The sequence below is a fragment of the Chiloscyllium plagiosum genome, unplaced genomic scaffold (genome assembly GCF_037043375.1).
Source record: "Chiloscyllium plagiosum isolate Xiang-an unplaced genomic scaffold, Cpla_swu_hap1 HiC_scaffold_21, whole genome shotgun sequence".
NCBI lineage: Eukaryota > Metazoa > Chordata > Chondrichthyes > Orectolobiformes > Hemiscylliidae > Chiloscyllium > Chiloscyllium plagiosum.
In genome coordinates, this window is record NW_028270159.1 from 6,245,953 (window position 1) to 6,262,342 (window position 16,390).

At 53.7% G+C, this 16,390-nt stretch overlaps 1 protein-coding gene across 2 annotated transcripts in view; it reads left to right on the forward strand.

The window, feature by feature from the left end:
- Nucleotides 1–16,390, forward strand: part of crata (carnitine O-acetyltransferase a) — a 55,930-nt gene that overhangs the window by 18,896 nt on the left and 20,644 nt on the right. For both annotated transcript variants that reach the window (XM_043720626.2, XM_043720627.2), the window contains 5 exons: nucleotides 1,348–1,401; nucleotides 2,508–2,670; nucleotides 3,544–3,718; nucleotides 6,638–6,816; nucleotides 11,805–11,905. In XM_043720626.2, coding sequence (XP_043576561.2) covers nucleotides 1,348–1,401; nucleotides 2,508–2,670; nucleotides 3,544–3,718; nucleotides 6,638–6,816; nucleotides 11,805–11,905 — 672 coding nt within the window. The remainder of the gene's footprint in view (nucleotides 1–1,347; nucleotides 1,402–2,507; nucleotides 2,671–3,543; nucleotides 3,719–6,637; nucleotides 6,817–11,804; nucleotides 11,906–16,390) is intronic.

Below are 16,390 nucleotides of genomic sequence, written 5' to 3' on the forward strand. Positions count from 1 at the left end.
TGAAGATCCTCACCTTGCACTCGTCAGAATGAGGAAGGGATTGATGCCGTTTTATGAGAACAGGGTGTTGTTGGGTTGGACCATCATGGCATAGACAGTTAACTGTCTATCTTCATTTCCAGACCAAGAATGTAGATTCTGATCACTCAGGGTTTTGCAGTAGGAATGCAGCTAAGTTTGATAGTCTCCATGACCCCTTTTTATTGAAAATTGTGCAATGTATATACAAATTCCTTTTGCTAACAGGATTCTGAGTATTTATGTAGCTCCTAACATGTGCAAGTGCAAGACTCTTTGAGTCGGACTGATGGTCTTAAGTTAGAGCTCTTCAGCACGGAAACAGACCCCTCAGTCTATCTCATCCATACTGACCAGATATCCTAAATCGATCTAGTCCCATTTGCCAGCATTTAGCCCATATCCCTCTAAACCCTTCCTATTCATATACCCATCCAGATGCCTTTTAAATGTTGCAATTGTACCAGCCCCCACCACTTCCTCTGCCAGCCCATCCCCTACGCGCCCCATCCTCTGCGTGAACAAAGTTGCCCCTTAGGTCCCTTATAAATCTTGCCCCTTTCATCTTAAACCCGTGCCAGTCTAGTTTTGGACTGCCCCACCCCAAGGAAAAGATCATGTCTGTTTATCATATCCATGTCTCATGATTTTATAAACATCTAAAAGATCACCCCTCAACATCCGACGCTCCAGGGAAAACAGTCCCAGCCTGTTCAGCCTCTCCCTATAGCTCAAGCCCTCCAACCGTGCCAACATCCTTATAAATCTTTTCTGAACCTTTCAAGTTTCACAATGTCCCTCCTAAAGCAGGGAGTCCAGATTTGCACACAGTATTCCAGTAGTGGCCTAACCAAAGTTCTATACAGCCACAACGTGACTTCCCTATCTATAAGAGCCCATCAGTTTTCTCTCGAAGCGTCTAGCCATAGAATCTCCTGACTTCCAATTCAAGTGCTGATCCCATGGGTAGCAGCAGAAAACCTGGAGGGAGTGTGGGATCTAGCAACCACTGTTTGAAAGAAGAACAGGAGTTCTGCCTGGCGTCAATCTTTATCCTGCAACTAACAGCAATAAAACAGTGACCATAGTGCTCGTAGTGGGGGCACATTGGCTGCATCATGTCTTACCCTAGAACAGCAATTGCACACCGAAAGCACTTCATGGACTGTGAAGCATATTGGGATGTCTAAGATAGAGAAAGGTGTTAAATTGTCCTTTCTGTTGTTGATTTTGTTTATTAAATGTAATGAGTAACACCGTTGTAGACAGTGAAAAGCAGCAGTTGTGTGTTGGCCGGTATTTAATGCAGATGTCCCTGCTCTCTTCTAGGTTTGCAGCCAAGCTGATCTCTGGTGTTCTGGATTTTAAGACCATGATTGACAAGTGAGTGTGAGATGACAAATAAATAAATGGGAATAATTCATGTGAGGCGTGATGTTGTGTAATATAAATTACACAGTTAATGGTGATGTTAAATTAGCAACACTGTTTACAGCAACTCGTCAAAACTCCTTCAGCAGCATCTTCCAAACCTGCAACCACTTGGAAGGTGAAGGGCAGTAAATACATGGGCACACCAGCACCTGCAAATTCCTCTATCGGCCGGGCACTTGGAAATATATCACCGTTCCTTCAGTGTCACTGCGTCTGAATCCTGGAACCCTCTCCCTAACAGCACTGTGGGTGTCCCTATAGCCCAAGTACTGCAGCAAAAAAGACAGCTCACCACTGCCACCTGCAGGCCAAGTAGGAATGGGCAATAAATGCTGGCCCCACAAACAATATTTTAAAAGGAGGTGGTGCATTGTAAATGAGGGATTGCACACACAGATGTAGTTCCCTCCATTTGCTGCAGGATCACTGCCAGCTGTACAAAACATTTCCTCCAAGTGCCTTTAAAATATCAACAACTTGCATTTATTTAGCACCTTCAGTGTAGTTAAACATGCCAAGGTGTGATTAACAAATTTGACAGAGCCTTATGAGCACGGATTAGGATTTCAACATGATTCAAGAAGATGAAACTTTTTATTTTTGGTCTCATCAGGAATCAGATGAAAGAAACATACCAGCATCTTTGTCCTGGAGAAAAGCTTGTCTCTTTTCAGCAGTTTTTCAGTTCAGCACTGCCGAGTAATAATTTAATATCATAACAGCAATGACCAAAAGCTTGGTCAGAAATATGGAGGTTTCCTTTTATGTCTTAAAGAAAGAAAGTAAGGTTGAGAGAGTTCCCCAGGATTTTTGGACCTCAATAGCCAGTACTGCGGTGATTATAAATGGGTGTTCTGAGCGGGCCAAGGTTGGAGGACTATCGAGATCTCTGAGGATTGTTGGGCTGGAGGAGGGACAGGGATGGTGGACGGGGCAAGACCAGACAGCAACCTTGAACATAAGGTTGGGAATTCTGATTATAATGAGCTTGCTTTTGCCCCTCTGCACTATGTAACAGATTGATTAGATGATCTCCTTTCTGTTGTTCTCCACAGTGAGACCCTACCTGTGGAGAGTCTGGGAGGGAACCCACTCTGTATGAACCAGTATTACCAGATTCTCTCCTCCTGTCGCATCCCGGGCTCCAAAAGTGACTCTGTTGTCAACTACAGCCAGACTAAAAAGCCAACGCACATAACAGTGGTGCACAACTTCCAGGTGGGTTTCTTCCCAGTGTTCACAAAGCTGCTGCCTTGATGTTTCTTTAACTCTGCTCCTCCCCTGTTTTGAACGATCTGAGGAATTACTGGATGAACAATGCCCAAGGTCCAACCCATTCCCCTCCCTTCCTGGTTGTCCCTTGATCCAACAATATTATTCAATCACAGTGGTTGATCTCCCTTGCCAAATCTATAGTAACCCAGATACAATGGGAGGAACCCCACCCCATGATTGAGAGGATCAGGAGGCTGCCTTCAATAAGATCATGGCTGAGCTGCTACTGGTCTCAACTCCACTTTCCTCCGTTTCCCATAACTTGTGACTCCCTTGTGTGTCAAGAATTTATCTACCGCAGTCCTGAGTTCAGTGATTCAGCCTCCAGTGTTCGCTGGGGAAGGGAATTCCACAAACTAACAACTCTCAAGGAAAAAGCTTCTTCTGACCTCCGTCTCTCGGAGCTGTGGTTCCAAACCGACTTGTTCCTCCCCCACCTACTCTGGTTCGCTGCTTAGCATTTTTTCAGTTAGTCACAGGGTATGGCCAAGCATGTTTTCTATCCAGACCATCCAAATAATGATGCCTCAGGATGGGGTTGGGCAGCTCAATAGACAATTGCTTTCCAGTATCTCTCTCAATAGGCCATCCCTCACTGACCTGAGAAAGTGAGTGCTGAAGGGAACTGGTAGTCCATTCGATGGTAGTGGGCACCAAAACAAAGACTCAGCCGAGTCACAGCATGTAGATGCTTCAAACAGGCAGGTCAGTGGTAACCAGGATGGAGGCGGTTGGCTAATTGTTAGCTTTGGACCACCCAGTTCTGTTCCCTTCAGTTGCACAGCTGAGTGAACAATTGCTGTCTGTGTTTTGCAGTTCTTTGAGCTGTTTGTATATAACAGTGATGGGACTCCCCTGACTGTCGACCAGATCTACATGCAGCTGGAGAAGATCTGGCACTCATCACTACAGACCAACAAGGAGCCAATCGGGATCCTTACTACTGGCCATCGGAATAGCTGGGCCAATGCTTATAACAATCTCATTAAAGGTAAGTCTCCTGAAAACAGCAGTACGTGATGGGAGGAATCACTCAACCCCATCATACCAGTGTGAGGGTGAGTGACCGAGTTGGAGGGAGCCAGCAATAACTTTCACATAGAATTGTAACAGTTCCTGAGCATTGGTATCACCGGTCTAGGGTGACAACTGATAAAGGTGAGGGGTGCAGCTGGTTTGTTTACAATTATCCTCAATTACTGATGTTGCATTTGATCCTTGGAACAGTCGCTGTCACACTCGATTTCTCCTCCTGACTCCCCTGCTATCTTGAGTCCATAGGCACCAGCTCCTCAGCAGCTTATCTGCAGTGGCATTTTATCATAAATGAGCATGTTCAGGAGTCAGCCATTGCTCAGTGGAAATGACCTCCATCAGTTTAGACCCCATTCCAGAGACATTAGAAGATGATCTACACTGGCACTTCCAATCCAGCACTGAGGGAGCACCACACTGTCGGAAGGTCCGTGCTGAGGGAGCACCGCACTGTCAGAAGGTCCGTGCTGAGGGAGCACCGCACTGTCAGAAGGTCAGCGCTGAGGGAGGGCTGCACTGTCGGAGGGTCAGCACTGAGGGAGCGCTGCACTGTCGGAAGGTCAGCGCTGAGGGAGCGCTGCACTGTCGGAGGGTCAGCGCTGAGGGAGCGCTGCACTGTCGGAAGGTCAGTGCTGAGGGAGCGCCGCACTGTCGGAAGGTCAGTGCTGAGGGAGCGCCGCACTGTCGGAAGGTCAGCGCTGAGGGAGCGCCGCACTGTCGGAAGGTCAGCGCTGAGGGAGCGCCGCACTGTCGGAAGGTCAGCGCTGAGGGAGCGCCGCACTGTCGGAAGGTCAGCGCTGAGGGAGCGCCGCACTGTCGGAAGGTCAGCGCTGAGGGAGCGCCGCACTGTCGGAAGGTCAGCGCTGAGGGAGCGCCGCACTGTCGGAGGGTCAGCGCTGAGGGAGCGCCGCACTGTCGGAGGGTCAGCGCTGAGGGAGCGCCGCACTGTCGGAGGGTCAGCGCTGAGGGAGCGCCGCACTGTCGGAGGGTCAGCGCTGAGGGAGCGCCGCACTGTCGGAGGGTCAGCGCTGAGGGAGCGCCGCACTGTCGGAGGGTCAGCGCTGAGGGAGCGCCGCACTGTCGGAGGGTCAGCGCTGAGGGAGCGCCGCACTGTCGGAGGGTCAGCGCTGAGGGAGCGCCGCACTGTCGGAGGGTCAGCGCTGAGGGAGCGCCGCACTGTCGGAGGGTCAGCGCTGAGGGAGCGCCGCACTGTCGGAGGGTCAGCGCTGAGGGAGCGCCGCACTGTCGGAGGGTCAGCGCTGAGGGAGCGCCGCACTGTCGGAGGGTCAGCGCTGAGGGAGCGCCGCACTGTCGGAGGGTCAGCGCTGAGGGAGCGCCGCACTGTCGGAGGGTCAGCGCTGAGGGAGCGCCGCACTGTCGGAGGGTCAGCGCTGAGGGAGCGCCGCACTGTCGGAGGGTCAGCGCTGAGGGAGCGCCGCACTGTCGGAGGGTCAGCGCTGAGGGAGCGCCGCACTGTCGGAGGGTCAGCGCTGAGGGAGCGCCGCACTGTCGGAGGGTCAGCGCTGAGGGAGCGCCGCACTGTCGGAGGGTCAGCGCTGAGGGAGCGCCGCACTGTCGGAGGGTCAGCGCTGAGGGAGCGCCGCACTGTCGGAGGGTCAGCGCTGAGGGAGCGCCGCACTGTCGGAGGGTCAGCGCTGAGGGAGCGCCGCACTGTCGGAGGGTCAGCGCTGAGGGAGCGCCGCACTGTCGGAGGGTCAGCGCTGAGGGAGCGCCGCACTGTCGGAGGGTCAGCGCTGAGGGAGCGCCGCACTGTCGGAGGGTCAGCGCTGAGGGAGCGCCGCACTGTCGGAGGGTCAGCGCTGAGGGAGCGCCGCACTGTCGGAGGGTCAGCGCTGAGGGAGCGCCGCACTGTCGGAGGGTCAGCGCTGAGGGAGCGCCGCACTGTCGGAGGGTCAGCGCTGAGGGAGCGCCGCACTGTCGGAGGGTCAGCGCTGAGGGAGCGCCGCACTGTCGGAGGGTCAGCGCTGAGGGAGCGCCGCACTGTCGGAGGGTCAGCGCTGAGGGAGCGCCGCACTGTCGGAGGGTCAGCGCTGAGGGAGCGCCGCACTGTCGGAGGGTCAGCGCTGAGGGAGCGCCGCACTGTCGGAGGGTCAGCGCTGAGGGAGCGCCGCACTGTCGGAGGGTCAGCGCTGAGGGAGCGCCGCACTGTCGGAGGGTCAGCGCTGAGGGAGCGCCGCACTGTCGGAGGGTCAGCGCTGAGGGAGCGCCGCACTGTCGGAGGGTCAGCGCTGAGGGAGCGCCGCACTGTCGGAGGGTCAGCGCTGAGGGAGCGCCGCACTGTCGGAGGGTCAGCGCTGAGGGAGCGCCGCACTGTCGGAGGGTCAGCGCTGAGGGAGCGCCGCACTGTCGGAGGGTCAGCGCTGAGGGAGCGCCGCACTGTCGGAGGGTCAGCGCTGAGGGAGCGCCGCACTGTCGGAGGGTCAGCGCTGAGGGAGCGCCGCACTGTCGGAGGGTCAGCGCTGAGGGAGCGCCGCACTGTCGGAGGGTCAGCGCTGAGGGAGCGCAGCACCATTGGCCTGTCCTACTATTCAGCTGAGCCATTAAATGGTCCCATGTGCCCGCTCAGAGAGATACGAAATATCTCCCTGTTGGGAGCAAAGCAGGGGGGAGTTCTAGCAGTATTCAGGGCAATATTCACTTGTCAATTAAACTTTAACACATGATCGGGTGAACATGGTTGTAACTGTGCAGTAAAATGGTCCTGTCCTTACAGCAGTGATTGTTTACTGTCATACCTTAGAGTCATTGAATAGTTATTGGTAATTATTTGAGGTGGCTACATTAATGAAAAGCAGCAAGTTTGAGAGTATCCTTGTTTCTCTTGTCCAACACCTCCAAACAAAAACATCTGCAGATAAGGTTAACAAAGAGTCTGTGAAATGCATCCAGAAAAGTATCTTCACAGTCTGCCTGGATGCCCCAGTGCCAAGGGTGTCCGACGATCTGTACATGAGCCACGTGGCAGCGCAGATGCTGCATGGGGGCGGCAGTCGGTGGAACAGTGGAAACCGGTGGTTCGATAAAACCCTGCAGGTGAGTGAGCGTTGGGGAAAGGCACTGACCAATCCAAACAAACATCTCCAAACCCAAGTCTTACAGCCTTTCCTCTCTGGCAACAAGTCTGTGTGGTTTTGATTTTTGCAGTAATGTGTGGGATTAAATTAGATTAGTTTCCCCTTCAGTGTGGAAACAGACCCTCTGGCCCAACAAGACCTTCCGATGAGTAACCCACCCAGTCCTATTTCCCTCCAACTAATGCACCTAACACTACGGGCAATTTAGCATGGCCAATTCACCTAACCTGCACCACACCCACACCGACACCCACACCGACACAGACACCCACACTGACACCCAAACCCACACCCACATCGACACCGACTCCCACACCGACACCCAAACCCACACCCACACCGAAACCCACACCCACATCGACACCCACACCGAAACCCACACCCACACCGACACCCACACACACCCACACCCATACCTACACCGACACCCACTCACACACCGACACCCACACCCACCCACACCCACATCGACGCCCTCACCCACACCCACATCCACACAGACCCCCACACCCACCACGACACAGACGCCCACACTCACACTCACACTCACACCCACACCCACACCCACACCCTCACCCTCACCCTCACCCACGCCTACACCCACGCTCTCACCCACATCGACACCCACACCCACTCCGACACCCACTCCGACACCCACTCCGACACCCACTCCGACACCCACTCCGACACCCACTCCGACACCCACTCCGACACCCACTCCGACACCCACTCCGACACCCACGCCCACGCCCACACCCACGCCCACACCGACACCCACATCCACTCCGAGACCCCCACACACCCACGCCCACACTCACGCCCACACTCACGCCCACACTCACGCCCACACTCACGCCCACACTCACGCCCACACTCACGCCCACACTCACGCCCACACTCACGCCCACACTCACGCCCACACTCACGCCCACACTCACGCCCACACCCACACCCACACAGACACCCACACCCACCCCGACACTCACACCGACATCAACACCCACGCTCACACCCACATCGACACCCACACCCACACCAACCCACTCCGACACCCACTCACACCCACACTGAGACAGACGCCCACACTCACGCCCACACTCACGCCCTCTCACTCTCACCCACACTCTCTCTCATCCTCGCCCTCAACCTCACCCACACCCTCACCCACACCCTCACCCACACCCTCACCCGCACCCTCACCCGCACCCTCACCCACACCCTCACCCACACCCTCACCCACACCCTCACCCACACCCCCTCACTCTCACACTCTTACCCTCACCCACACCCTCACCCACACCCTCACCGTCACACACCAACACCCTCACTCTCACTCACATTCTCACTCCCACCCGCATCCTCACCCGCATCCTCACCCGCATCCTCACCCGCATCCTCACCCGCATCCTCACCCGCATCCTCACCCGCATCCTCACCCGCATCCGCACCCTCACCCGCACCCTCACCCGCACCCTCTCTCGCCCTCACCCACACCCTCACCCACACCCTCACCGTCACACACCAACACCCTCACTCTCACTCACATTCTCACTCCCACCCGCATCCTCACCCGCATCCTCACCCGCATCCTCACCCGCATCCGCACCCTCACCCTCACCCTCACCCTCACCCTCACCCTCACCCTCACCCTCACCCGCACCCTCACCCGCACCCTCACCCACACCCTCACCCACACCCTCACCCACACCCACCCACCCTCACTCTCTCACCCTCACTCTCTCACCCACCTTCACTCTCTCACCCACACCCTATTCCTCACTCCCAACCTCACTCTCACTAACCCACACACACACCCTCACCCACACCCACACCCTCACCCTCACCCTCACCCACACCCTCACCCACACCCTCACCCACCCCCTCACCCGCACCCTCACCCACACCCTCACCCACACCCTCACCCACACCCTCACCCACACCCTCACCCACACCCTCACCCACCCCCTCACCCGCCCCCTCACCCGCACCCTCACCCACCCCCTCACCCACCCCCTCACCCACCCCCTCACCCACCCCCTCACCCACCCCCTCACCCACACCCTCACCCGCACCCTCACCCTCACCCTCACCCGCACCCTCACCCGCACCCTCACCCGCACCCTCACCCACACCCTCACCCACACCCTCACCCACACCCTCACCCACACCCTCACCCACCCTCACTCTCTCACCCACACCCTATTCCTCACTCCCAACCTCACTCTCACTCTCACTCTAACCCACACCCACACCCTCACCCTCACCCTCACCCACACCCTCACCCACACCCTCACCCTCACCCTCACCCACACCCACACCCCCACCCTCACCCACACCCTCACCCACACCCTCACCCACACCCTCACCCACACCCTCACCCACACCCTCTCACCCTCACTCTCACCCTCACTCACACCCTCACCCTCACCCTCACCCACACCCTCACCCACACCCACACCCTCACCCACACCCTCACCCACACCCTCACCCTCACCCACACCCTCACCCACACCCTCACCCACACCCTCACTCACCCTCACCCTCACCCACACCCACACCCACACCCTCACCCACACCCTCACCCTCACCCACACCCTCACCCACACCCTCACCCACACCCTCACTCACCCTCACCCACACCCACACCCACACCCTCACCCACACCCTCACCCTCACCCACACCCACACCCTCACTCACCCTCACCCACACCCTCACCCACACCCTCACCCACACCCTCACCCACACCCACACCCACACCCACACCCACACCCACACCCACACCCTCACTCTCACCCACACCCTCACTCTCACCCTCACCCTCACCCTCACCCACACCCACACCCACACCCACACCCTCACCCACACCCTCACCCACACCCTCACCCACACCCTCACCCACACCCTCACCCACACCCTCACCCACACCCTCACCCACACCCTCACCCACACCCTCACTCACACCCTCACTCACACCCACCCCCTCAGTCTGACCCTCACCCTCACCCTCACCCACACCCTCACCCTCACCCTCACCCTCACCCACACCCTCACCCTCACCCTCACCCTCACCCTCACCCACACCCTCACCCTCACCCACACCCTCACCCTCACCCACACCCTCACCCACACCCACACCCACAACCTCACCATCACTCACACCCTCACTCTGACTCTCACTCTCACCCCCACCCCCACCCTCACCCCCACCCTCACCCCCACCCTCACCCCCACCCTCACCCCCACCCTCAATCTCACCCTCAATCTCACCCTCAATCTCACCCTCAATCTCACCCTCAATCTCACCCTCACCCTCACCCTCACCCTCACCCTCACCCTCACCCTCACTCTCACTCTCTCCCACACCCACACCCTCACCCACACCCTCACCCTCACCCACACCCTCACCCACACCCTCACCCTCACCCTCACCCTCACCATCACTCACACCCTCACTCTCACCCACCCCCTCAGTCTGACTCTCACTCTCACCCCCACCCCCACCCCCACCCTCACCCCCACCCCCACCCCCACCCTCACCCACACCCCCACCCACACCCCCACCCTCACCCCCACCCTCACCCCCACCCTCACCCCCACCCTCACCCCCACCCTCACCCACACCCTCACCCTCACCCACACCCACACCCACACCCACACTCTCACTCTCACCCTCACTCTCACCCTCACCCTCACCCTCACTCTCACTCTCACCCACACCCTCACCCTCACCCTCACCCACACCCTCACCCACACCCTCACCCACACCCTCACCCACACCCTCACCCACACCCTCACCCACACCCTCACCCTCACCCACACCCTCACCCACACCCTCACCCACACCCTCACCCACACCCTCACCCACACCCTCACCCACACCCTCACCCACACCCTCACCCACACCCTCACCCTCACCCTCACCCTCACCCACACCCTCACCCACACCCTCACCCACACCCTCACCCACACCCTCACCCACACCCTCACCCACACCCTCACCCTCACCCACACCCTCACCCACACCCTCACCCACACCCTCACCCACACCCTCACCCACACCCTCACCCACACCCTCACTCTCACCCACCCCCTCACTCACACTCTCACTCTCACTCTCTCCCACACCCTCACCCTCACCCTCACCCACACCCCCTCACACACACTCACCCTCACACAGACACCCACACCGACCCACAGACACCCACACCCGCATTGACACAGACACCCACACCGACACCGACACACACCCCAACATGGATACCCACATCCCACACACAGACACACATCCCACACACAGACACACATCCCACACACAGACACACATCCCACCCACACAGACACACATCCCACCCACACAGACACACATCCCACCCACACAGACACACATCCCACCCACACTGACACACATCCCACCCACACTGACACACATCCCACCCACACTGACACACATCCCACCCACACTGACACACATCCCACCCACACTGACACACATCCCACCCACACTGACACACATCCCACCCACACTGACACACATCCCACACACACTGACACACATCCCACACACACTGACACACATCCCACACACACTGACACAGACGCACGCACACACATACACACACACAAAACCTACCGAGCCAGTATATCTCTGGGCTAATCACAGAATCGCTGGTATCACAGCTGCAACTTCAAGCAATTGACCCAACTTATTCCTTGGGTCAGGCAACATCCATGGAGAGAAAGCAAGCTAATGTTTCAATTCTAAATGACTCTTTATCAGAGCTTCAGCTCTAATGGAGAGTCATCTAGACTGGAAATGTTAGCTTGCTTTCTCTCCATGGATTGTGCTGAACGAGCTGTGATCTCCAGTATTTGTTTTCAGTACACATTCCAGCATCTGCAGTCATTTGCTGCTTCAACTTACTCCATGTTGGGATTTCTTTTTGCAGTTTATTGTCGGAGAGGACGGATCTTGTGGTTTGGTTTATGAGCATTCTCCAGCAGAAGGACCACCCATTGTTGCTTTGCTGGATCATGTCTTTGAGTATTGGTAAGAATCTGGATTTATTTTTGTTTCTCATGGGATATGGGTGTTGCACAGTAGGTCAGCATCTCATTGCAATCCCTCATTGCCCTGAAGATGGGGGGGTTGGTTCACATCCTTCTTGAACTGCTGCAGTCCACATGGGATAGGGGCACTCAGTACTGACAGGGAAGGACTTGCAGGATTTTGACACAGCAACAGTGAAAGAACAATGCTAGGTTTCCTAGTCAGGCTGCTATGTGGTTTATAATGGTCATGGGTCTGGAAGGTGCTGTCTGAGGATCTTTGGTGAAAATCTGCAGTGCATCTTGCTGATGGTACACCCTGCTGCTACTGAGCGTCGGTGGTGGAGGGAGTGGGTGTTCATGGCTGTGGTGCCAATGTTGTGGGCTGCTTTGTTTCAAGTCAAGTTGGTGCTGCCCCCATCCAAGCAAGTGGGGGAGTATTCCATCACACTCCTGACATGCGTCTTGTAGATGATCAGGCTTTGGGCAGATAGGAGATTAGTCATTTGGCACAGAGTTCCCAGCCTCTGTTGATAGCCATGTTTGTCATATTTACCATATAAATAATGATTTCCATAGGGAGATTGGTGGTGGGTTCCTGCAATGTAGAGGATCTGGTCAGAGTACACATTTTCCCTCATCCCTAGTGTGTTCCTTGTTTCTGACCATTCTGTCTGAATGAAGCCAAATCCCACAGCCAGTCAGGTACCTCATGGTGCTCAGGAGCTGACTGGTAAAAATCCTACAGGCCAGAAAAGTGGCGTGCTGGAATTCAAGGTCTTTAAAATTTACATTTTCCGAGGCAGAAAAACTGTAAACTGAGAAAGGAAACCAAACCTTTTCATTTCTGAGGAAATGAAGACTGAATCCAAGGTTAGGAACTAGCTGCTCTGCCGCTTCAAGGATCTACCTATCCAGAATATTGTTAGCAGAATTGACAAAGTTGGGCAGACATGTGCCAGCTGAGTGAAAGCTGGGCGTGTGGAAACTGGCTTGGTTGTGTCATGCTGTTGATGAGGATCAGGCCAAATCATACAAGAACAGCAGCTGAAATTCTTTGTGGGGGAGACATGGTTTTAAAGGATTCTGATATTGAGTCGGATGACAAACTTTGACTGGATTGCCAAGCCAATTCATAAGATCTGTCATGATTGTGTCATTGAAAGTTTAGAATTCACCAAACTGGGCCTATTAATTGAAGCATTCTTTCAATTACTGCTACTTAAAGTAACATTCAGGTTGTGTTTGTGTTTGGCTCTTGTAAAGTAAAAAGTTCCTTTGTTTAAAGTCATGGAATGTTGTGGCTTTATGATTTCAGTAATTAGCTCAGTCTGGATTAGGGTGACTGCTTTGGAGTCGAGATCATAATAAAAATGATGCAGCCCAATCTGTTAATGCCAGCTCACTGTCCAATTAGTGCAGCACCTCAAACCTGGGTGATTTTATAATCTCAGGACATCCAAAAGCACTTCAGTCCATTAAGAGTTCTTGAGGTTTGCTCATTGTTAATAAAGTAGGAAATACTTGAGGCAAGGAATAGGGAGTGATATCAGCTGACCACGTGGCTGCAAGGATGGTGCAGGAGGGAGGGCTTCAGGTTCTTGGATAACTGGGACTCATTCTGGGGAAGGTGGGACTTGGACAAACAGGACGTCTTGACTTGAACCAGAGGGGTACTAATATCCTGGGTGGGAAATTTGCTGGTGCTATTCAGGTGGGTTTAAACTAGCTCAGCAGGGGGATGGGAACCGGAGGTGTAGCTGCAGTGCACAGGAGGATGAGAGTAGGAAGGACAGGGACAGGATTTTAGGGTCACAGGAATGTGCTGGCAGACAGCAAAGTGGTTTGAAGTGTATCTACTTCAACGCCAGAAGTATCCAAAATAAGGTAGGTGAGCTTGCAGCATGGGACTTCGATGTTGTGGCCATTTCAGAGACATGGATAGAGCAGGGTGAGGAATGGATGTTGCAGGTTCCAGGGTTTTGATCTTTCATTAAGAACAGGCAAGGTGGTAAAAGAGGGGGAGGTGTGGCCTTGTTAGTCAAGGATAGGATAACGGTGACTGAGAGAACTTTTGATGAGGACTCGTCTACTGAGGTAGTGTGGGTGGAGGTTAGAAACAGGAGAGGAGAGGTCACAGTGCTTGGAGTTTTTTTTATAGACCTCCACAGAGTTCCTGGGAGGTGGAAGAGAGGATTAGCAAAATTATTCTGGGTAGGAGTGAAAGGAACAGAGTGGTCATTATGATGGTCTTTAACTTTCCCAACATTGACTGGAAATGCTATAACTCTACTACGTCAGATGGATCAGTTTTTGTCCGATGTGTACAGGAGGGTTTCCTGACACTGTGTTGAGGGGCCGACAAGAGGGAGGCTGCACTGGATTTGGTGCTTGGTAATGAACCAAGCCAGGTGTTTGATTTAGTTGTGGGTGAGTACTTTGGAGAGAGTGATCATAATTCAGTTACATTTAGTTTAGCAATGGAAAGGGATAGATACATGCCACAGGTCAAGAGTTATCAATGGGGAAAGGGCAATTATAATGTGAATTAGGCCAGAATTAGGATGCATAGAATGGGGTAGCAAAATGCAGGGGATGCAGACAATGGAAATGTGGAGCTGGTTGAAAGAACAGATATTGCGTGTCCTTGATAGGTATGTCCCTGTCAGGCAGGGAGGAAGTGATAAGGTAAGGGAACTTGTTTTACTACAGAAATTGCATCTCTTGTTAAGCAGAAGGAGGTGGCTTATGTGTTGATGAGGCAAGATGAGGCGATAGAGAGTTACAGATTAACTAGGAAAGATTTAAAGAGAGAGTTAAGAAGAGCAAAGAGAGAACACGAGCAGTCTTTAGCAAATAGAATAAAGGAGAACCCTAAAGCTTTCTGTAGGTATGTGACGAATAAAAGGATGACGAGGGTAGGAATAGGGCCAGTCAAAGACAGAAGTGGGAAGTTGAGTGTGGACCCTGTGGAGATTGGAGAGGTGCTAAACGACCATTTCTCATTGGTTTTCACTCAGGAAACGGAGAATATTGTAGAGGAGAAGAATGAGGTATGAGATATTAGACTAGAAAGAATTGAGGTTAGTTACGAGCAGGTGTTATCAATTCTAGAAGGAGTGAAAGTAGACAAGTCCCCTGGGCCGGATGGGAGTTATCCGAGGTTTCTCTGGGAAGCTAAGGAGGAGATAACAGAGCCTTTGGCTTTGATATTAGAGTCATCATTGTCTACAGGTTTAGTACCAGAGGACTGGAGGATTGCAAACGTTGTGCCCTTGTTCAAGAAGGGCAGTAGAGATAACCCAGGTAATTATAGACCAGTGAGCCTTACTTCTATTGTAGGAAAGGTTTTGGAAAGGATTATAAGAGATAAGATTTATAATCATCTAGCAAGCAACAATTTGATTTCAGATAGTCAACGTGGTTTCGTCAAGGGCAGGTCGTGTCTCACGAACCTCATTGAGTTTTTTGAGAAGGTGACCGAGCATGTAGATGAGGGTAGGGCAGTTGACGTGGTGTACATGGTAAAAACAATGACTGCAGATGCTGGAAACCAGATTCTGGATCAGTGGTGCTGGAAGAGCACAGCAATTCAGGCAGCATCCGAGGACAGGCAAAATCGACGTTTCGGGCAAAAGCCCTTCATCCGGAATAAAGCCTTGTAGAGAGAGGAGGAAAACTTCTTCAAGGCAGGCATCCTTGCAAGAGGATTCGCAGTAGGGTTAAAATCAACGAGGTAAAAACAATGACTGCATGGACTTCAGTAAAACCTTTGATAAGGATCCACATGATAGGCTATTGGAGAAAATGCAGAGGCATGGGATTGAGGGTGATTTAGCAGTTTGGATTAGAAACTGGCTTTCTGAAAGAAGGCAGCGAGTGGTGGTTGATGGAAAATATTCAGCCTGGAATCCGGTTACTAGTGGTGTGCCACAAGGATCTGTTTTGGGACCACTGATGTTTATCATTTTTATAAATGACTTAGACGCAGGCATAGGTGGATGGATTAGTAAATTTGCAGATGACACTAAAGTCGGTGGAGTAGTGGACAGTGTGGAAGAACGTTGCAGGTTGCAGGGGGACTTGGATAAACTGCAGAATTGGGTTCAGAGATGGCAAATGGAGTTCAATGCAGCTAAATGTGAGGTGATTCACTTTGGGAAGAATAACAGGAAGGCAGAGTACTGGGTCAATGGAAAGATGCTTGGTAGTGTGGATGTGCAGAGGGATCTTGGAGTCCATGTACATAGATCCCTGAAAGTTGCCACCCAGGTGGATAGTGATGTTAAGAAGGTCAAGGTGTTAGGTTTCATTGGTAGAGGGATTGAGTTCCGGAGCCGCAATATCATGCTGCAACTGTACAAAACGCTGGTGTGGCCACACTTGGAATATTGTGTACGGTTCTGGTCCCCATATTTCAGGATGGATGTGGAAGCATTGGAAAAGGTGCAGAGGAGATTTACCAGGATGTTGCCTGGTCTGGAGG